Source organism: Acartia tonsa, chromosome 13 (genome assembly GCF_053477335.1).
Source record: "Acartia tonsa isolate MP-2025a chromosome 13, ASM5347733v1, whole genome shotgun sequence".
NCBI lineage: Eukaryota > Metazoa > Arthropoda > Copepoda > Calanoida > Acartiidae > Acartia > Acartia tonsa.
Genome location: NC_137272.1, coordinates 12,494,329 through 12,511,952, shown reverse-complemented (window position 1 = coordinate 12,511,952; position 17,624 = coordinate 12,494,329). Strand labels below are relative to the sequence as shown.

At 33.3% G+C, this 17,624-nt stretch overlaps 1 protein-coding gene across 1 annotated transcript in view; it reads right to left on the bottom strand.

Moving 5' to 3' along the window:
• Nucleotides 1-1,515: 1,515 nt before the first annotated feature.
• The window catches only part of LOC145304594 (uncharacterized), a 33,385-nt gene continuing 17,276 nt past the window's right edge, over nt 1,516-17,624 (bottom strand). Inside the window, exons 3-6 of the mRNA XM_080146513.1 lie at nt 16,626-16,731; nt 6,812-6,990; nt 2,854-4,725; nt 1,516-2,468 (exon numbers count right to left, since the gene is read on the bottom strand). Coding sequence (XP_080002639.1) covers nt 2,187-2,468; nt 2,854-4,725; nt 6,812-6,990; nt 16,626-16,731 — 2,439 coding nt within the window. The 3' untranslated portion in view covers nt 1,516-2,186. The remainder of the gene's footprint in view (nt 2,469-2,853; nt 4,726-6,811; nt 6,991-16,625; nt 16,732-17,624) is intronic.

Here is a 17,624-nt window from a genome sequence, read left to right as displayed (position 1 = left end):
GATAAAGCAGATATAACGAATAGGAACCGTTATGTTTTATATCCTGGAGTAACAAATATACACATTGATTCAATTTAAAAATAAGATCAGGTTTTCATAAATGACCAGGGGCCATTATAACCAACTTGTTTTAATATCTTGGTGTCCTTCAAATGCCTTTAAAGCAAGCTTAACCAGTATATAAGCCTGTATGTATATTAAACTCCTCATAAGATCTGTCATTAATTTTAATAAAATGACACAAAATACCTATTTTTGTAAACAATTTAGGAGTAAGTTTAAGATATTATGAAAAATATGCAATTTTAAAGTTTTAAAGAATTTTGGGGGTTGCTCTATTTAAACACACACACACAAATGAACAGACACACTCACACATGCACTCCTAACTTGGCACATGTGTGTCCTTGAACTTGAAATCTCGCAGAACTAAAACTTACACACACACACACACACTCAAGAGGGTAGAGGCGTGGGTAAGATTATAAGTAGAATTTAGAGCAAATTAGGGGGGTTCTAAAAATTCCAAATATTTTACACAAAAAAATATTCCAAAAATAAAAATGAAAAATCTGCCAAATTTTGTGGGACAAATTTATATTGCACATGATCCCTGTTTTTTTTTTTAATTCAATACAATTTAGAAAATATAAACACCCCTGTTTTTAAACCATTTTAAAAAGCACTAGCATGAGCGTGTGTGTGTGTGTGTGTGCTAAGAAGGATGCTAAAAGTTGCGGAAGGAAGAAAAAGGAACATATAAAGGAACGGGACTTAAATAAAAGGGATAGGGGTAAAAGAAAGAAAGAGAGAGAGAGAGGGGGGAAGGGCAGGAAATTAGGTGGAGTTGTAAAGAAAAAAAGGAGCATTTTAGAATAGATCACGTATATACTAAAATGTAACACGCACACACACACACACACACACGCACATTGTATTACTAATGTTTCTTGACCACTATTTTTTATACCGTAACCACATTCTACAACTTACACACACACACACACACACACACACACACACAGAGACAAATGTATATGTGTGTACAAAAAACTCCACCCTCTAAAATGTAAGTCATTCAAAAGGTAAAAAAACAACAACATTACAAAAGACTAATAAACAGCCTGTAATGTACTTATTGTCCTAAAAATAACATCTTTTTACCCTTCCCCCCCCCCCACCCATTCTTTAGAATTGCAATTTTTGTTTTTGATCCAAAGCTTTTAAAATGTTATTTTGCATATAACGTTGTAATTTCAGCTACGGCCATTTTAAGGCAACCCCCCATTTTTTTGGGGTCGAGAGGAAAAACAGAACATTTTAACGTCTGTTCAAGTTCCGGATTTAAATATATATGCTTGATATATTAATATATATTATGCTACATATACAAATATATATCATATACATTTTAGGAACTTAATTTAGGCAGGTTTATATATTGTTAAGTAGGTGGTAAAGGTCTTTGAAGGCAGTTTTTGTTTGATTAAATAACTCCAAAATTTTTGTTACACCTTTAGGATACAAAAATAAATGCTCTTACATATATCTTTTAAATATCAAGAAATAAAAAAAGGCAAGAATTTATACAGAATTAAGTTAAACTTATAAAATAGGCAAGGAACAAGTATAAAAATGTGCAAAATATCTGAATATATTGCACAAACAAGGACGAGTAGAAGCTTAGGAGGGGCTGTGTCGAATTTTTCTATAACAAAATATCCGGCAAAATAATTTTTATCACCGGACTTAAAGTTTTCCGGATATTACTCATTTATTTTTATCCTATACATTCAAATTTTATTTACAGTTTTTTTTGTTTAAAATTTTTGCAATTTTAAACCAATAAAAAATGTAAATAAATATTTCTCAAAAAATCTATAAATGTATAGGAGAGCATAAAATACGAGATAAAATAAGACAACAAGGAAAAAAAGATAACTAGAGAGGCGAAGCCATTTAATGTAAATATGTATGTAAAATGATTTAGTCCTTCTATGACTTTGCCATTTTGATATTAATATTTGTTTGATTTTATTAAGGATTTCTATATTTTTGGGTTAAGCATCATTTTTAATTGATAGTTTTTATGTTTTTAAAAGCTATCAATAAAAATGTTGTAATTTTATTATAATTTATCAGGTATGAGGGGAAAAATAGGGAAAAAAGGAAAAAAATATGGCTTTTTAGGCACCTCTCAATTGGGTGGGGTTAAACACTGAAAAGGCGTTATTGCCCTGTGGGAAAAATTGTCCGGGCCTGAGGGCGGCACCGCCGGGAGTGGCGAATCTTGGCTGTTCGGCGGGCTGTTGGAGTTGCGGGGGCACTCCCAGCTGGGCGGGGGCGGCACCGCCAATGAAGCGCACGGGGGCGCCGGCGGGGGCGGCTCCGCTCAGCTGCTGAGGTTGGAAGGGTTGCTGTGGCTGTTGGAAGGGGGAACCTTGGATAGTCTGTTGGTTGGCGAAGGCCTGAAAAATTTAATAGCTCTATCAAATTCAAACCCTGCGATAATTTTCGATTCTTAATTAACCTAAACTTAATAAATATCAATTAAGATGGAATATAAGGAATTGAATTTTTGGAATCTAATTAATGTAAAACAAAATTCCATCTTTTGTATATAAATTAAGTTTAAGCGATCTACCCAAAATTTTTATTTTATATTCAAATTTTACTTTTTAAATCTCTTTATCCCTGTCAAAAAAAAAACAATTAAATATAATCATGGAAATAAAAAGTATTTTTTTAAATTTAATAAATAAATTCAAATTTCTTGATTAGTTGAAATTATTCTCGAATTAAACTTTTCCCGCCGTTTTCATATCAATGTTTTTTAGAGGAAAAATAATTTACCTGGAGCTGAGGAGGGGTACCAGTTCTGAAAGCTGTGAATGGAACATTCCTAGATGGCTGGGGCTGACCTAACTGAGGAGCTCCCTGGGGCTGACCCTGCTGAGGCTGAATCACGGGCTGGAAGCCAAACTGGAGCTGAGGGGCGGGAGCGGCCTGAGGAGCAGGAGCGGCAGCCTGAGGCTGGGGCTGGAAGGCGGGAGGAGCTGCGGGTCTCTGTGGGGCAGCGGCCTGTGGCACTGGCAGTCTCTGGACGGGAAGGCTGACTGGAGCTGGGGCTCCGGCTTGTGGCTGGAACTGCTGAGGCTGGAACTGCTGGGGCTGGAAGAACTGCTGAGGCTGAGGAGCTCCGGCAGGGGCAGCCTGGGGAGCAGCTCCCTGGGATCCAGGAATAATTCTGAAAGCGTTGGGGTTCAGAGGGGTGTTGAATGGATCAGAAGCAGGTCTTGGGCTGGGGGCAGGCTGACCTCCCTGGTTGAAGGGCTGGAACACAAAGAAGGTGTTCTGTCCGGGCTGGGGCCTAGCAGGAGCTGGCTGGGGTGCAGCAGGGGTAGGAGCAGGCACACGCACAGTAGCTGGCTGTGTTGGGCTGGGTGGCAGGCTGAAGGTGGTGGCAGCAGGAGCCTGGGTTGGGGCAAGTGGAGCCGCAGCAGGGATGTTCAGGGGCTCAAAGTCAAGCTTGAAGGTTCCAGCGGGCACAACACCAGCATTGCTGGCCTGAGTAGGTCTGGAAGCAGGAGCAGGTGTACCAATGGTAGGTGTGGGAGAAGCAACTCTGGTTGTCAGGGTAAAGTCATTGTCAGCAATGGAAGCTGGGGCAGGTGTAGTGGTGGAGGCAACAGCAAAAGGAGCAGCAGCGTTTTGCAGGTTGATGCTCTCACTGCCGGGAATGTTCTGCTGAAGCTGAGTCTGGAAGGTTCCAGTCTGCTGGTTGAACACAAGCTGGCTCTGGAAGGAGGTGGATGGCTGTTCTCCATTGTTGCGGTTCTCCTCGAAGGTCAGGGAAGGTCTGTTCAGGGTGAAACCCTCAAGCTCAGAGTCAAAGTCGAAAGATCCAGCAGGAATTCTCTGTGGGATGGCAGGGGCAGCAGGTTGGATCCTCTGGGGAATGGCAGGGGCAGCCTGGGCAGGAACACTCTCATCAGCAATGTTCAGCAGGTTGGTCAGGGCATCACCTCCATTTCTGTTAGGGATAGGTCTCCTCTGGGGGATCTGGCCACGGTTGGGGTTGGCGTTGGCAGCATTGAAATTTCCAAAGTTGGTGAAGGCAGAGGGTTGTTGCTGGATGGGGGCAGCAGCTGGCTGTTCAGGGGCCTCGGCAGCTTCAACGGCGGGTCTTCTGTTGATCTGGGTTCTGACACGCTGACGCTTGGCGGACTCAGGGATCTCATTCTCGGCCAGCTGAACATTCTGGGTCTGACGGAATCTTTCACGAGGATCAACAGGGTCTTCAACATTAATCTCATTGCCGTTATCAACGTTCTGCAGCTGTTGTCCATCCTCTCCAATTTCACAGGGCAGACCAGAGGTGTAGGTGTACTCTCTCTTAACACCGTCAGGATCAATGTAACCGTACTTGCCGCGTGTGATACAGTCAACACCACGTGTCTCCTCCCTGAAGGAGCCATCAGCACCGACATATCCAAAGGTGAAGCTACCATCATCATTCTTGTGAGAGTATCTCTCCAGTGTTCCTACAGCCTCTTGTTGTTCGCCTCCACGGGGACGGCCACGGGGAGCTGAAGGTCCTTCGGCGGCGGCCTCACCATCAGCAGCAACAGGTCTCTCAGGTCTGGGGCGACGACGGCGGGGTACTCCAGGCACACGACGTCTGTTACCGGCGGGTCTCTGGGCTCTCAGAGGGGTCACTGCCTCCTAAATTTAAAATAAAAGTTATTATTAAGTAATAAATTTAATTTTGCAAACATTAATGTTTTTGCCATTAAATTTTAGGTTTGAAAAGAATCAGTCGATAAATCATTGTACATCAACAATTATGCCTTTTGCTATTATTGGTTGAAAAATTTAGACATTACTAGTTTGGCACCAAACAATCAAAATTAAATAAAAGTACCCAATTGTTTGTGCCAACGAATATGATACCGTGGTTATAAAACTTTGAGTTCCAGTTTATTGAATCAAATTATGCAATAAGATTTTTCTTAAAAAAACATATTTGCAATAGATAAATAAAAATTAATTGCAATTATTTTATCATAGGAATGAACACAGTAATAGTGTATGACTGATTATGACGTAACAAAAAAAAATAGCCAATGAGAGGCCGTTATTGACCAATGGTAAAATTTATAGTGCCCTCTCATTGGCTAATTTTTTTTGGTTACGTCATAATCAGTCAGACACTATTACTGTGTTCCATAGGAATGCCTAAGAGATACAAGGATAAGAGAATAGAATGCACAAAATTCTCTCTTTAGTAGTTATAGGAGAGGAGAGGGCTGTATATTAACTTAGAACAATGTCCCACCTTCCCTGAAACACTCATAGACTTTTAATTTAATACTGCTTTACTTTTTGATTTGGTGTTACTGCCATTCTGCAAATTATATGACAGACAAAGAACAGGAGATGGTAATTGACTAAAAGAATCTACGTGATCTTATGTAACCCAGAGAGAGAGAGAGAGAGAGAGAGAATGAGGGGACAATGGGCTGTTTTTAACACTAGTCCCCAAAGTTTTCTTATTCATGGCTTAACAACTTTGGGGACTTTTAATGAATTTGTATTGGTTGCTTCATTAAGATGAGTGTCCATACGTTTTAACTACTAATTGTAATCTACAGAAAGGGTAGTTTTTACATCATCATTGGGGATGTAGTACATTAATTTATCAGCCACTAACTGATACCCGTATGTAACTCCTATTTAAAATTCTATTCTACCACAGCTTTACAGACAGATACGGACAAAATGAATTATAGAGTATCTTCGCTACTAAATGTTTTTGAACAATTTTGTGTGGACGTCTTATGATCTAATCTGTAAGTTGGCAATAAGAATGTTGAATTTTATCTTCATCATGAGTTTTAATATTTTTAATAGGGATGCTTCATTTGGGTTCGGAGATAATTATTCTGCAAAATTAATGAAAAAACCTAAAACCACCTCTCACTATAACAGGTTAAAAAATATGCAAGCTTTGACCACTGTTTTAACGCAACCATCAAAAACTTTCTCATGTTTAAATCCTTTTTACATTTTTAGGCTTTTGTATGTAATGTCTTTCTGATTATTTTGAATTATTTAAGTCACTATCTTAGATTTAATTTGGCATAACTTACTACTGAATATTAACATATATCCATAACAATTTTAATCTTAAATTCATTATAAGGGTATATAAGAATTAATCTTTGGGGTGGGGGAAGGGGCAATAGCTCTTAATTAAAACTTCATAGCTATATTTCCTATTATTACAAAGCTGAAAGCTACAAAAGACACAATTTTACTATGGAAGAATACGACAATAGACAAAAAAGTTGTACAATCCAAGTTTAATCATGATAAACAATTTTACCCTTAAAACTATTGGTGGATAAGAAAGGTCATCGTTACTAAGTACATATAAACCATGATTTGACTCTACCCCCCAAACAGATTTTAAGCTAGGTAACCTTTGTCCTGCACCCGTTTTTGTGTCAAAACATTTCCCCTTAATTAGATATCAAGTTATATAGCAGTAAGGTGTTTTTGTATGAAGCTTATGTTCTAAATAACTATTGAGCCAATTTGGGTTCTCAATTTTAGGTAAGGTTCAAAAAGGTCCTGGGATGGTTTTAGGCTATTTCAGATTCAAATTTCAAGACATATTTAAGTAATTCTATTAAACTAGAGAGGCGTTGATGCTAGAGGCGTATCCGCTAGTTTAAATAAAATAGAGAAAGGTACATTTTAACATCTTTTGTATGTCACTCATATACTAATGATAAGACAACCCTACCTGCACAAGGGGAATATCCTGAACGTCAACAACGGCGGGCAGAGCGGGCTCCTGAACGGCGGGGGCCTCGGCGGGAACCTCGACGATATCATCCTTCTGGGCAGTGGCGATGAGGGCGTCTAGAGCAGCGTTACCGCTGGACCTTTGGGGCAGGGGAGCGAGCACTTGGGCTGATTCTTCTAAAAGAAAAAAAAAATTTAAAAGGTTTTCAATTACTGCATAAGTTAGAATTTTTCTTTTAAAAATATATTTCTAACTCACTTTTATTTCAAAACATTTAAGAATAGCCATCGTTCAAGAATATATTTTAAGTGTCCTTTAATAATTAATTATCTTACTATTAAATATCATTTACAACGGGATTAAATAAATGAAACAAATCCTTGTGACCTATCCTGGCCCAACTTAACCTAACCTTCTTATGTAACCTATCATTTAAACGTTTAAACAAAAGAGCTCTTTTTTCTTTATATAAAAAAAAATTTACAACAAATAAAAGAAAGAACGAAATCGAATATTTAAAAACAAAAGTAGAGTGTTATAATTATTTAGCGAAGAGGCAAAAAAGTTAAGTGTAAAACGTCTTCTACAGTCCTTTCTTTCCCCTATTATAAATCATTTACCAAAGATTCAATTTTATAAATTTTATACATGGGAAATATGTGAAAGATTTATCTTTTTTGTAGATTAGAATTATAAATAACTTTTCATATTCCAAGTTTTAACTTTAACAAATGTAAGTTACCTAAGGCATATATACAAGTTTTTAGTCTATTTAGTGTTTCTCCTTTTTTTCATTTAGAATTTTTATCCAAATTTTAGGCTAGGATTTATACAGAAAATTTGTTGTAAAAATGTTGAACTGTATAAAAATGTGACCCCAAAAGTTGACCTTTTTTATCCAGTTCTTACAATTGAATTATGTCAATTATTTGATCCTTGGTATGAATACGTTCCAAACTCTTAAGTCAACAGAATTAGGGATCTAAAGGGATAAGACAATGGCCTATTAATTAATGTACAGTCCCAATATAAATACACACAATTTTCCCTTCTGTAGATTACAATTAGTGGTTGAAACTTGTGGACACTTAACATAATAAAGCTATCAATCAAAATTGATTAATGGTCCTCAAAATTGTTAACAACGAATAACAAGGGTTATTGTAAAGCTTTGGGAACTAGTGTAATAAACAGCTCTCCTTGTCAAAATTTTCTACAATATATTTCTAGTCATAATGTCATTAAATTAATGATACATTGAGAATATTTCAGTCATGATATGCCATAAACTAATAAAATGATAAACTTTTGTGGTTTTTTGGGAATACCCAAATTTTTGACAAAAGAAAATTGTGTTCAATGCAGTGTTATAGTTTTGGTGTTTATACTTTTCCGCCAATTTTTAAAACTACACTGCACTTACAATTTATGGTCAATATATGGCTTTAAAAAGGTGTTAATTACACACTTATATTCGACACACTGATACGCTAATGACTTCTTTCCAATTTCAATGGGATGCATTTGACATATCAGCAGTATGTACCATTTGTTATTTTGTAAAATTTTCAGATTGTATGAACATTTGTTTGTGTTTGTTTTGTGTTGCAAAATACAATGATACAGTTAGGGAATTATACAGGTGGCCTTAAAGGATAAGACAATGGACGATAAACTGTTGTACATCCCCATTGGTGATACAACAAAATTACCCCCTCTGTAGATTAAAGCTATCGGTTTAAAATTTAAAAAAGTAGTAAAGGAACAAATGAGATAATGTGTTTGTAAAAACTTTGACAATCGGTTATTTTAGAGCCCGATGTCTCCTTCCTTCCTGTAAGGCTTTTTTTGCTGTTATTAGATCAACATAAATTTCATCTGATTAATTTCATCAAGGGAATAGCTGATAACAACGTAAAACAAGAATTGTTTTGGGTTTAAAGGCGTTAACATCCCAACTTATATAGACCATTTAATTGTAGGACCTTTGTTTGGAAGTTCTAACTTATCTTTGTAATAATTGCACCTGTTTTATACCAAGGCATTTCATCCCCATGATAATACTATGAATTTCGCGCATATGACTCAACTATATATCTATCAATTTTTCTTTCTTTCTATATTCTATCTATCTACTTTCATTTCTTTATCTATCTATGGTTTGTTTGTATTGCAAAATACAATAATACAGTTAGAAAATAATTGGGCGATTGTGTGTGTGTGTGTGTGTGTGTTTATGTGGGTGTTTGTGTGTGTATTGCCCAAAGGAAAAGGCAGCAGGAAATGATTTAATAAATAAAGCCAGGGGGCAGGGATTACGCTTCTAAAGAAAAAAAATTTGTTCCCTCGATATTTATAAAAAAAGATACAAAGTCTATTGCTTTTATTATAAACAGTGTAAAGTGCCAACAAAAAATGACGTCATACAATAAAATGACTAATGTTGTCATTAAAGAAAAGTTGCTAATAGTTATTTCTTTCATCGTATTATAAACGGCTTTCCGCGGATATAGAATGTACAATTATAAGATTAAAACCAGTTTTTAGCCTCTAGGCGCCGAAGGCACGGGCTAAAAAAACTGGTTTTAATCTTATGATTGTACATTTTTATATTCGTAGAAAGCCGTTTATAATAAGATGCTAGACATAGTTTTTTCGTTTGGATGAGAACCGGTTCCTATCCACCGGATTCGAATAAATACGAGAAAATTTTTTATATTAATTGCTATGTCTCTTTCTTTGAAATTAATCCCCCTATCCAAAGATTTATCAAATTAATTCTTTGGTTTAGAAATATATATTTGATTTTATAAATTTATTTATTATTTTTGATTTAGCAAGGTTGCTTATTAAGGATCAAAATAAAGTTATTGTTACAGAAAATATTAAAGTATTATATAGTAAGAATAGAGTAAAGTTTTAGGTATTTTATATTTTGAAATTATTTTAGTTCAGGGGAAAAAAAAACTTTAGATGGAATCTTAGTTAAATATATATTTTCAATATTTTTAAAGTCTTTCAATAAATAAGAATGCTTTTATTACCTATTAACATTTAGGTGTGTTTCTTAGAACTATGATTATCTTACTTTATAGTTTTCTAAATACAAGAGAAATTTATATAAAGATCACCAATAGATTTTTTAAATTAGATAAATAAAAATCTTCAAAAAACATTTTGAAAAATCTTCTAAATTTTCATGTAAGCTTTTCGTTGATAGATAGTTTTATATTCTTTAATTAAATGTTTAATTTGGTCCTAATGAAAAGTTATCTATTTTATTTCTATATTGAAATTTTAAAATTACAGCATGTCTAATTTAAACTTTACCCTTTAGAAATCAATGTAATGTCAAAGCTTAAAAGCAAACATCAATTTCACATTATATAAGGCCTAGCCTATATTCAATGTTTCAACCCAGCTGATCAAGTATTTTATCAAGTCTGAAATCAATCTACCCTAAAGTTGCTTAAGTAAAGATTTATATTTGAAGACTTAATTATAGAGGTGCTTTGTCTACAAGATTGTGTCCAATTATCTCAGGAATCGATATTCCAAAATTAACTAAATAAGTCCCGCAGGTTATGGTAAAAACAAGGGAAAGAAGGGGGGGGGAGTGTGGTCCCATTGTCGGTTCGAAGGATTGAACCGAATAATATGTACATGTTAAATGCCAAATAAAAATATGTACTGACATAATAGTCCAATTAAACTAAAACTTATGTTTATGGCCAGAAATTTTACTATATTAAAATGGTCAAAAAATATGTTTTTGTAATCTCTAAGAAAAACTTTATACTGCTTATCTATAAAGTTTTTTTAAATTAAAGAAAATACTCTAAAGTGTCAGTTTTTTGACTGGATGAAAAATTGTGGAAAAATATCTCTTAAAACTTTTTGGCAACATTATTAAAACGTAAATTTATAGTAACTTTTAAATGGCAACAAACTATCCGCATTGCTGTCTAACCTTTTATTAATTTTCTTTTGCATTTTTTAAAACAAGTCTGAAACAATAAATACTGTCTCATTGAGAAACTTGCTTTTTTAAAGTTTGACTTTGATTTGAATTTCCTTTTGGGCAATATCTATTTATCTCATCGTATTGAAGACACCTTACCGTGGATAGTGAAATGAAAAATATAAGATTAACTCCAGGTTTGTTGGCCCCGAAGCGCCCAAGCACCGAAGCAACAACACTGGAACAAACAATACATAATTTTTCATTAGGTTCTAATCCATCGGATATTAATCGGTTTCCCCAACTGTGACTAATGGAGTAAAGAGAATAATCTAGCAGCAATTAGTTCAATTTTTAACATCTTTGGTACAACGTGGAGTCTAAGATTTTACCAACGCCTAAAAGCCCATTACGGTTCATGCTTAACTATTAAAGTTTCCCCAAAAAGAATAAAATTTCTAAAAATGACACTTGGCAAAATAAAATTCTTTAAATCATGATTCAACAAAGTAAAGCTTACTTTAGATCAGGGTTAGATGGATAGCCAACAAACTTGAAAAATCTACAGCCTATTCTTTTCACCAAAATTAACCAACAATCAAAGATTTTTTTAGGGAACATAAATTAATCATCCATTATCCTTTCCTGCTAAAACTCCTAATTTAAAACAAGATTACTTGGAATTAAGCAAAGATTTTCTAAAATTACACTTGGCCGTCGGCCCTGACATACATTTATATCGACAATAAAGGCTAATAGAAAAAATAGCCATTCTGACATTTCATACATTTTCTTTTAACGTTATAATAAAAATTTAAGGGAATGAGAGGACATCGAATTCTAAATTTTTGGGTTTTGATTGGTTGGTTCCAAACTAGTAATGTGTAAAATATACAATCGATTACTTTAATCCACAAAAGGGATATTTTGTTTATCATCATTAGGGATGTAAATTTATCGTCAAATGTCTTATCCCCTGTGATCCCTGCCTTTTGGTAAAACTTTTGCAGCTGCGCTACCTATGGACATATTTGTTATTGTCCAGTTCTAAGTTTATGAAATTCTAAACAAAGAAACAAGGATGACAACATCTAAATGTAGCGAAGTACAAAAAATCACTGATAGACTAACGGACATAGTGACTTATAGATCAGATGATCAGCACTATTAATGGGATGAAAAATCAGAAAATTAGGAAACATTTATTGGTAAACATATTTATATATCATTTGTGACATAACCGATAGACCAACAGACCAAGAAAGTCATACACTAGATGTACATTGGGATGGAGAATTTCGCAAAGAATCAACCGTCTATCAGACGGACATTTCAAATTATTTAATAGCCTTGCTACTAAAAATCCAAAGTAGCTTCCCACACATTAGAAAGAACAAAAAAAGTCATTTGAAAAAAATTAAATGCCTTTTAAATGCTCGGTTGTTTTATTTTCATAATTGATTTTCACCAAATGGTCATTATGAAAACTGTTTTGGTCATTAACTTTTTAACCAATTAAGATTATCATTATTAGTAAATAGTCGGCACTTATAATTTCATTAAAAAAAGGCCAATAATACGTTAGTCATTAACACTCTTATTTCATGCTGTATAGTCGACATAAATCATTGAAATCGAATGTAAATAGAAGCTTATTATAATATATGTGATATTCTTCCTTTGAAAGCCTGTAAACAACAGTGTTGTAGATTACTTTTACTGCTATTGTCCCCTCCCCAACCCCTTATGCCTTAACGCCTAAATGTAATCCTTAAATCAGCTACTTACAGCTTTTTAAACGATTAAATCTAACTTATTTATGTATACTAACTAGTAAGTTTTTTCATTATAGCTAAAATTTGCACTTCAATAAAGACTATTTCGTGAATTTCAGATAAGTTTTGACTAGTTGAAAAGGTATATTAATAGCAAATAAAGCATGCTTTTGTACATTAATGCTAAAAACATTTTTTATCATACTTTTTTAGCTCAAATGTAAGCTAACTTCTTTTGTATCTAAATTTGGGCCGTACTTAAATAGACATTTATTTCTGAGCTATTTTTTTAATCAATTCAAATATTTTATTGTCCTTTGTAATTCGAAATATATTCAAGTTTGCTCTAGATAATAAGGGGTAAGACAATGGACGATAGATTGATGTACACCTACAATTAATGTAAAAACAACCAACAAATGTTTTACTTTTAAAAGTACAGGGTGTTTTTTTTAAATAGGACAAAAATATTGCTTAATTTATTAGAGTAAAACACTAGAGGGAGAAAGGGTTAAATAACTGTATCTCCCCATCGCAACCGTCTTGTGCATCCTTCCTATTGGGTCATTGAAAATCTACCCATAATGTCGCTTACAATTTAAGAAAAGGGATTCTACGGGTTAGGATCGAGAGCATTGCAGTATTAGAGCATCCAACAGGGGCTAAAGGCATGAGCTGAATATAAAGGGGGGGGGGGGGGGGGGAGTTCTATAGTCCACTCTTCACTTTAAGGGATTGCGCCTATTTTTTTGCATGCCCATTTCAATGAGTAAAATTTTAACAGATGTTTAAATTCTTCTAACATTTTTTTTGCATAGGTTTTGAATAATGCTAAAATAGTGTGTTTATTAAATGTAACAGAAAATTTAAAAGACTCTTAGCAATTACTTTAGAGGTTAGATCTTAGAACTTAGATCTCAGCCATTGCCATTTGCCACATGTGAACTAATTGTAATTTATCAGTCATAAAACATTGAAATTAAGTGCAACACAAAAGTTCTAAAATAAAAATGATTTCATTTTTGTTTCGTTTGATTTTTGAAATAATGCACCCAAAAATTTGATACAGCCTAAATAAAAATTTCCTTCTATTGTTTTAATTTAGTGTAGCCACTCTTTGAGTTATAACCATCATCTGTTACATGTCCGTTACTCAATAATGTTAGTTAAAATGACTTTAGAATCATTATTTATTTCGAGAAGAAAAAACCTAGAAATATATTTTTATTACAGGAAAGGTTTAAAAGTCATATCCAGTTATTTACTGACAAAATTTCTATAATTTGTTTGGAGAAAAAACTTTTTATGGATTATTGCTGCACTACTTATAGAAACAATTGTTCATGTTGTTAAAAAAAATTCAATCAACAATGACGTTGAAAATATCTTGAATAAAATCTTAATGAGTTTCAAATCGATTAACTGAAAATTGATTGCCTATTTCTTTCCTAATTTCCGAAGTTGCACAGCAAATAATCCAAATATTGCAAAACCTATTTTCAGCTACTCCGGTCAAAGGGAAAAGCGATATAATGTATAAACTAATCATACATTCAAAATTTAAATTTCGATTTTTTGGAAGTTTGAAGCTTTTTTAGCTAGTAGTATATATTGAGATAGGATGAGGAAACTATGTTCACAATTGGAAACTCAAATTCAGCTGACCTTTAAATCAGTTTGAAGTCAGGGATATAACATTGGACGATAAATTAATCCAATTACCAATCCCCCCACCCCGTATTTTCCATCTTCTAGATACAATACAATGCACCCATAATGATTTGGTGGAATGTTAGTTTATTATTAATTGCCCATTCCCTGTATCAATGGTTCTTATCACTAAGATATTTTAAGATATTTCATTTTTAATCTTAGTTAAAAGATTATAAATTAGTTGCAATCATCTTGTACTTAATAATTGAAAAAAGTTTAATATCTTTTATTAGAAATTACAAAAAATGATTCTTTGGTAACTTTAAAAGCTGCCCATACCCAAAAAAGAAAACTGATAACTGAAAAAGTTAAGGCTTAAAAGAACTTACTTGTCTTTAAAGTTACCAAAACATCTTTCTTTGTATATTTTAATTATTGTAATATTTTGAATTACATTGCTTGTTTAACAAGCAAAGCATTAAAAAATGAAGAAAAAATATATGTACGTATGTAAAACGTAAAAAGTAGAATGTTTAAATACTAAAAAAATAATCTTAATACTTCTTATAGGGATTAGGATCTATATAGACTATTTAATTCAATAGGTATATGTTTTGTAAATCCACCAATTAATTTTAATTACAAAGTAGCTGTGCTACTTAAAGTAGAATTAATTTTAATTAAAAGGCACTTGAAATAAATCTAAATCATGATAACAATTTTGTTTCAAACTAATTTCAAATAAAGAAAGCATAAAATGTGACTAATCTACTGACGCACATTTATCGTTTACAATTGCCAAGTGCAATTTCAGTTTTTTTCATTAAAACAAGAAAAATTATGTTCATGGTGGCGGCTGCAATTACAAGATAAAGATATATAATTGTAATAAAATAAAAAAAATTAACAACAACTTTGTTAATGTAAAATTAAATGTGCCATTGAATTTGCTCAAACAGACTGACGGACGTACAGTTGTTTGCTACTTATAGAGTAGCTTCGCTGCTAAATATGTCTAATTTTGCCATTAGTGAAATTGGCCAAAAGATTTATTTAAACTTTAATTCGTTTTGGTCATGATATTCTTTTTCTATTTTATCATCATAAAAGCAATATTAAGTTTCTTCAATTCTTTTAATAGCCATCCAACTTTTATTTAGGTACTCCTAGTTATAAAAGTTGTAAATATCTTAAAATTTATCAACACAGAAAATTGTATTAAAAAGTCTAGCAAAACATTTAAGATTTAAAACGGAATGCGCGAAATAAAAAAATCCTAAATATGTAAATTCAGCCAAAGGGCTAAATTTTGAATAACTCCAATTAAAATTATTGCAACGCGGTATTAAACCAGGTAGGGAGGGGATATTGGGCTGTTTATTACACTAGTCCCCAAAGTTTTATAATAACGTTTTATTTTTCATTGGTCTAACAACTTTGGAGACATTCATTGAATTTTGATTAGTTTGTTTTATTATGTAAATAAAACACAAAATATTATTCATAAAAATTCCTTTATATGAATAAAAATACTGAAAGAAGAATTTTGTTTAGGGGAAGATAATTTTAGTGCCCAGTGTCCTATGTCTGTACCCCTGTGGTAAAGTGAGCACACAAATTATGTAAATGTTGGGCTGTAAAATTGACTAGAACTAAATAAAATATTTCTGTCCTACACACCGCCCTGTTCACAGTGGAAAATTACCCCCCCCCCCTAATTTTTTTATTTAAATGGTTCCTTTGTAAGCAGGAATCTAAAGGGATAAGACAATGGACGATTAATTGATGTATATCCTTAATGATAATAGACAAAATTACACCTTCAGTAGATTACAATTAGTGTTTGAAATGCTTGGACATTAAACTTAATAAACCAACCAATCAAAATTTAGTAAAAGTCCCCAAATTTGGTAAGCCAACGAATAAGAAAATGTTATTACAAAACTTTTGGGACTAGTGTAATAAATAACCAACTGTCCTTTCTTTCCCTGGTAGAAGGTGAAAAAAGGGTGTGTAGATTATTTCAACACGCACCCTACCCCCTCCCCCAAAGAATCATTGAATGCACAATTTTGTATACTAGTTTTATACAATTTTTTTCCATAGTGATGTTATTGTTATTGCATTTATTTGAAGTTGCAAAATTGAACTAGTTTAAAATTTTCTTTGTGTACTGCAAATATGCCGTAGTATCTATCTATCTATCTATTCTCTATCTTGTTATCTATCTATCTATCTATATTTTTATAAAAAAAAAGAATAAAATATTTCATCAAAAGAAAAAGTTTCAAAGATTTCCAGCAATTAAAAAAGTTTGTATTATATATACATAAAATAAGTTTGCTTATCATTCATACAGTTTTTACCGTCTTTCTGTCTGTCCGTCCATCCATCTCTCTAACACATCTTGAAAAAGACGCACCTGGAATTAGAACGGGGATGGGTGATCCTTGCAGCTCTCCCTCGGGGTCATCAACGTCAATAAGTTTTGGTCTGGGACGCCGGAATCGTAACCGCCTGGTCTCCGTCTAAATAAAAAAATATTATATGGCCTGTATGAAAACAATGTGTGAACACACATTACTGCATACTTCCTACTTTTTAGGAAACTGCCATTTGGGAAGAAAATTTTTATAAATTAACCATATCAATAAAATTTGACTGTATATATAAATGTAATATATAATACTCATTTAATTCATTTATTATTGTTTTTTTTCTATGTATGTACAGTACACCCAAGAATAATAAATCTAATCTAATCTAATATAATTAAAAAACTGGGCTTTTCCCTCAAAGTGCCTTGTCAAGCACACATTCCATACCTTGTTTAGAAATAAATTAAAAGTAAATAATGGGGGTAGTTTTTTCTATGTTTTTATTGCTTTAGGTCAGGTAATGTAGTAGTTGGACAAAGTGTCTCAAAAATCAGCCATGTGACGTCATATAAATGAAGGACATAAGAGGAGAAGTGGGGAAGAAAACCCCTAAAAAGAGATGGATAATCTCTTATTTTAATGACGTCACAAGACTGATTTTTTTGGGACACTTTGTCCAGCTACAGTAATGTAAGATTACTTAAGTACTGTGTAGCCCCGTAGGATTAGAACATTTACAGATTAGATTACAGACAACCAACTCTTTGATTGAAGAACCTTTTTTTTTATCATACTTCACTTTTATTTGTAACTCTGTTTAGATAACATAATAAACAGTTTTAATTTTCATTTAACTTATACTTCAAATTAATCAAATCGCACGTAAAAACGATAGCTTTTTACTTACCGTTAAAGTTTCTTTTTAAATGAGATATCTATCTATCTATCTATCTAACTCTGCACTGGCTAACCTGATCGTCAGCTTCTTCTTGTGCAAATATCTCCCGTACCAACAGCACTCTCTTTTTATCTATCTATCTATC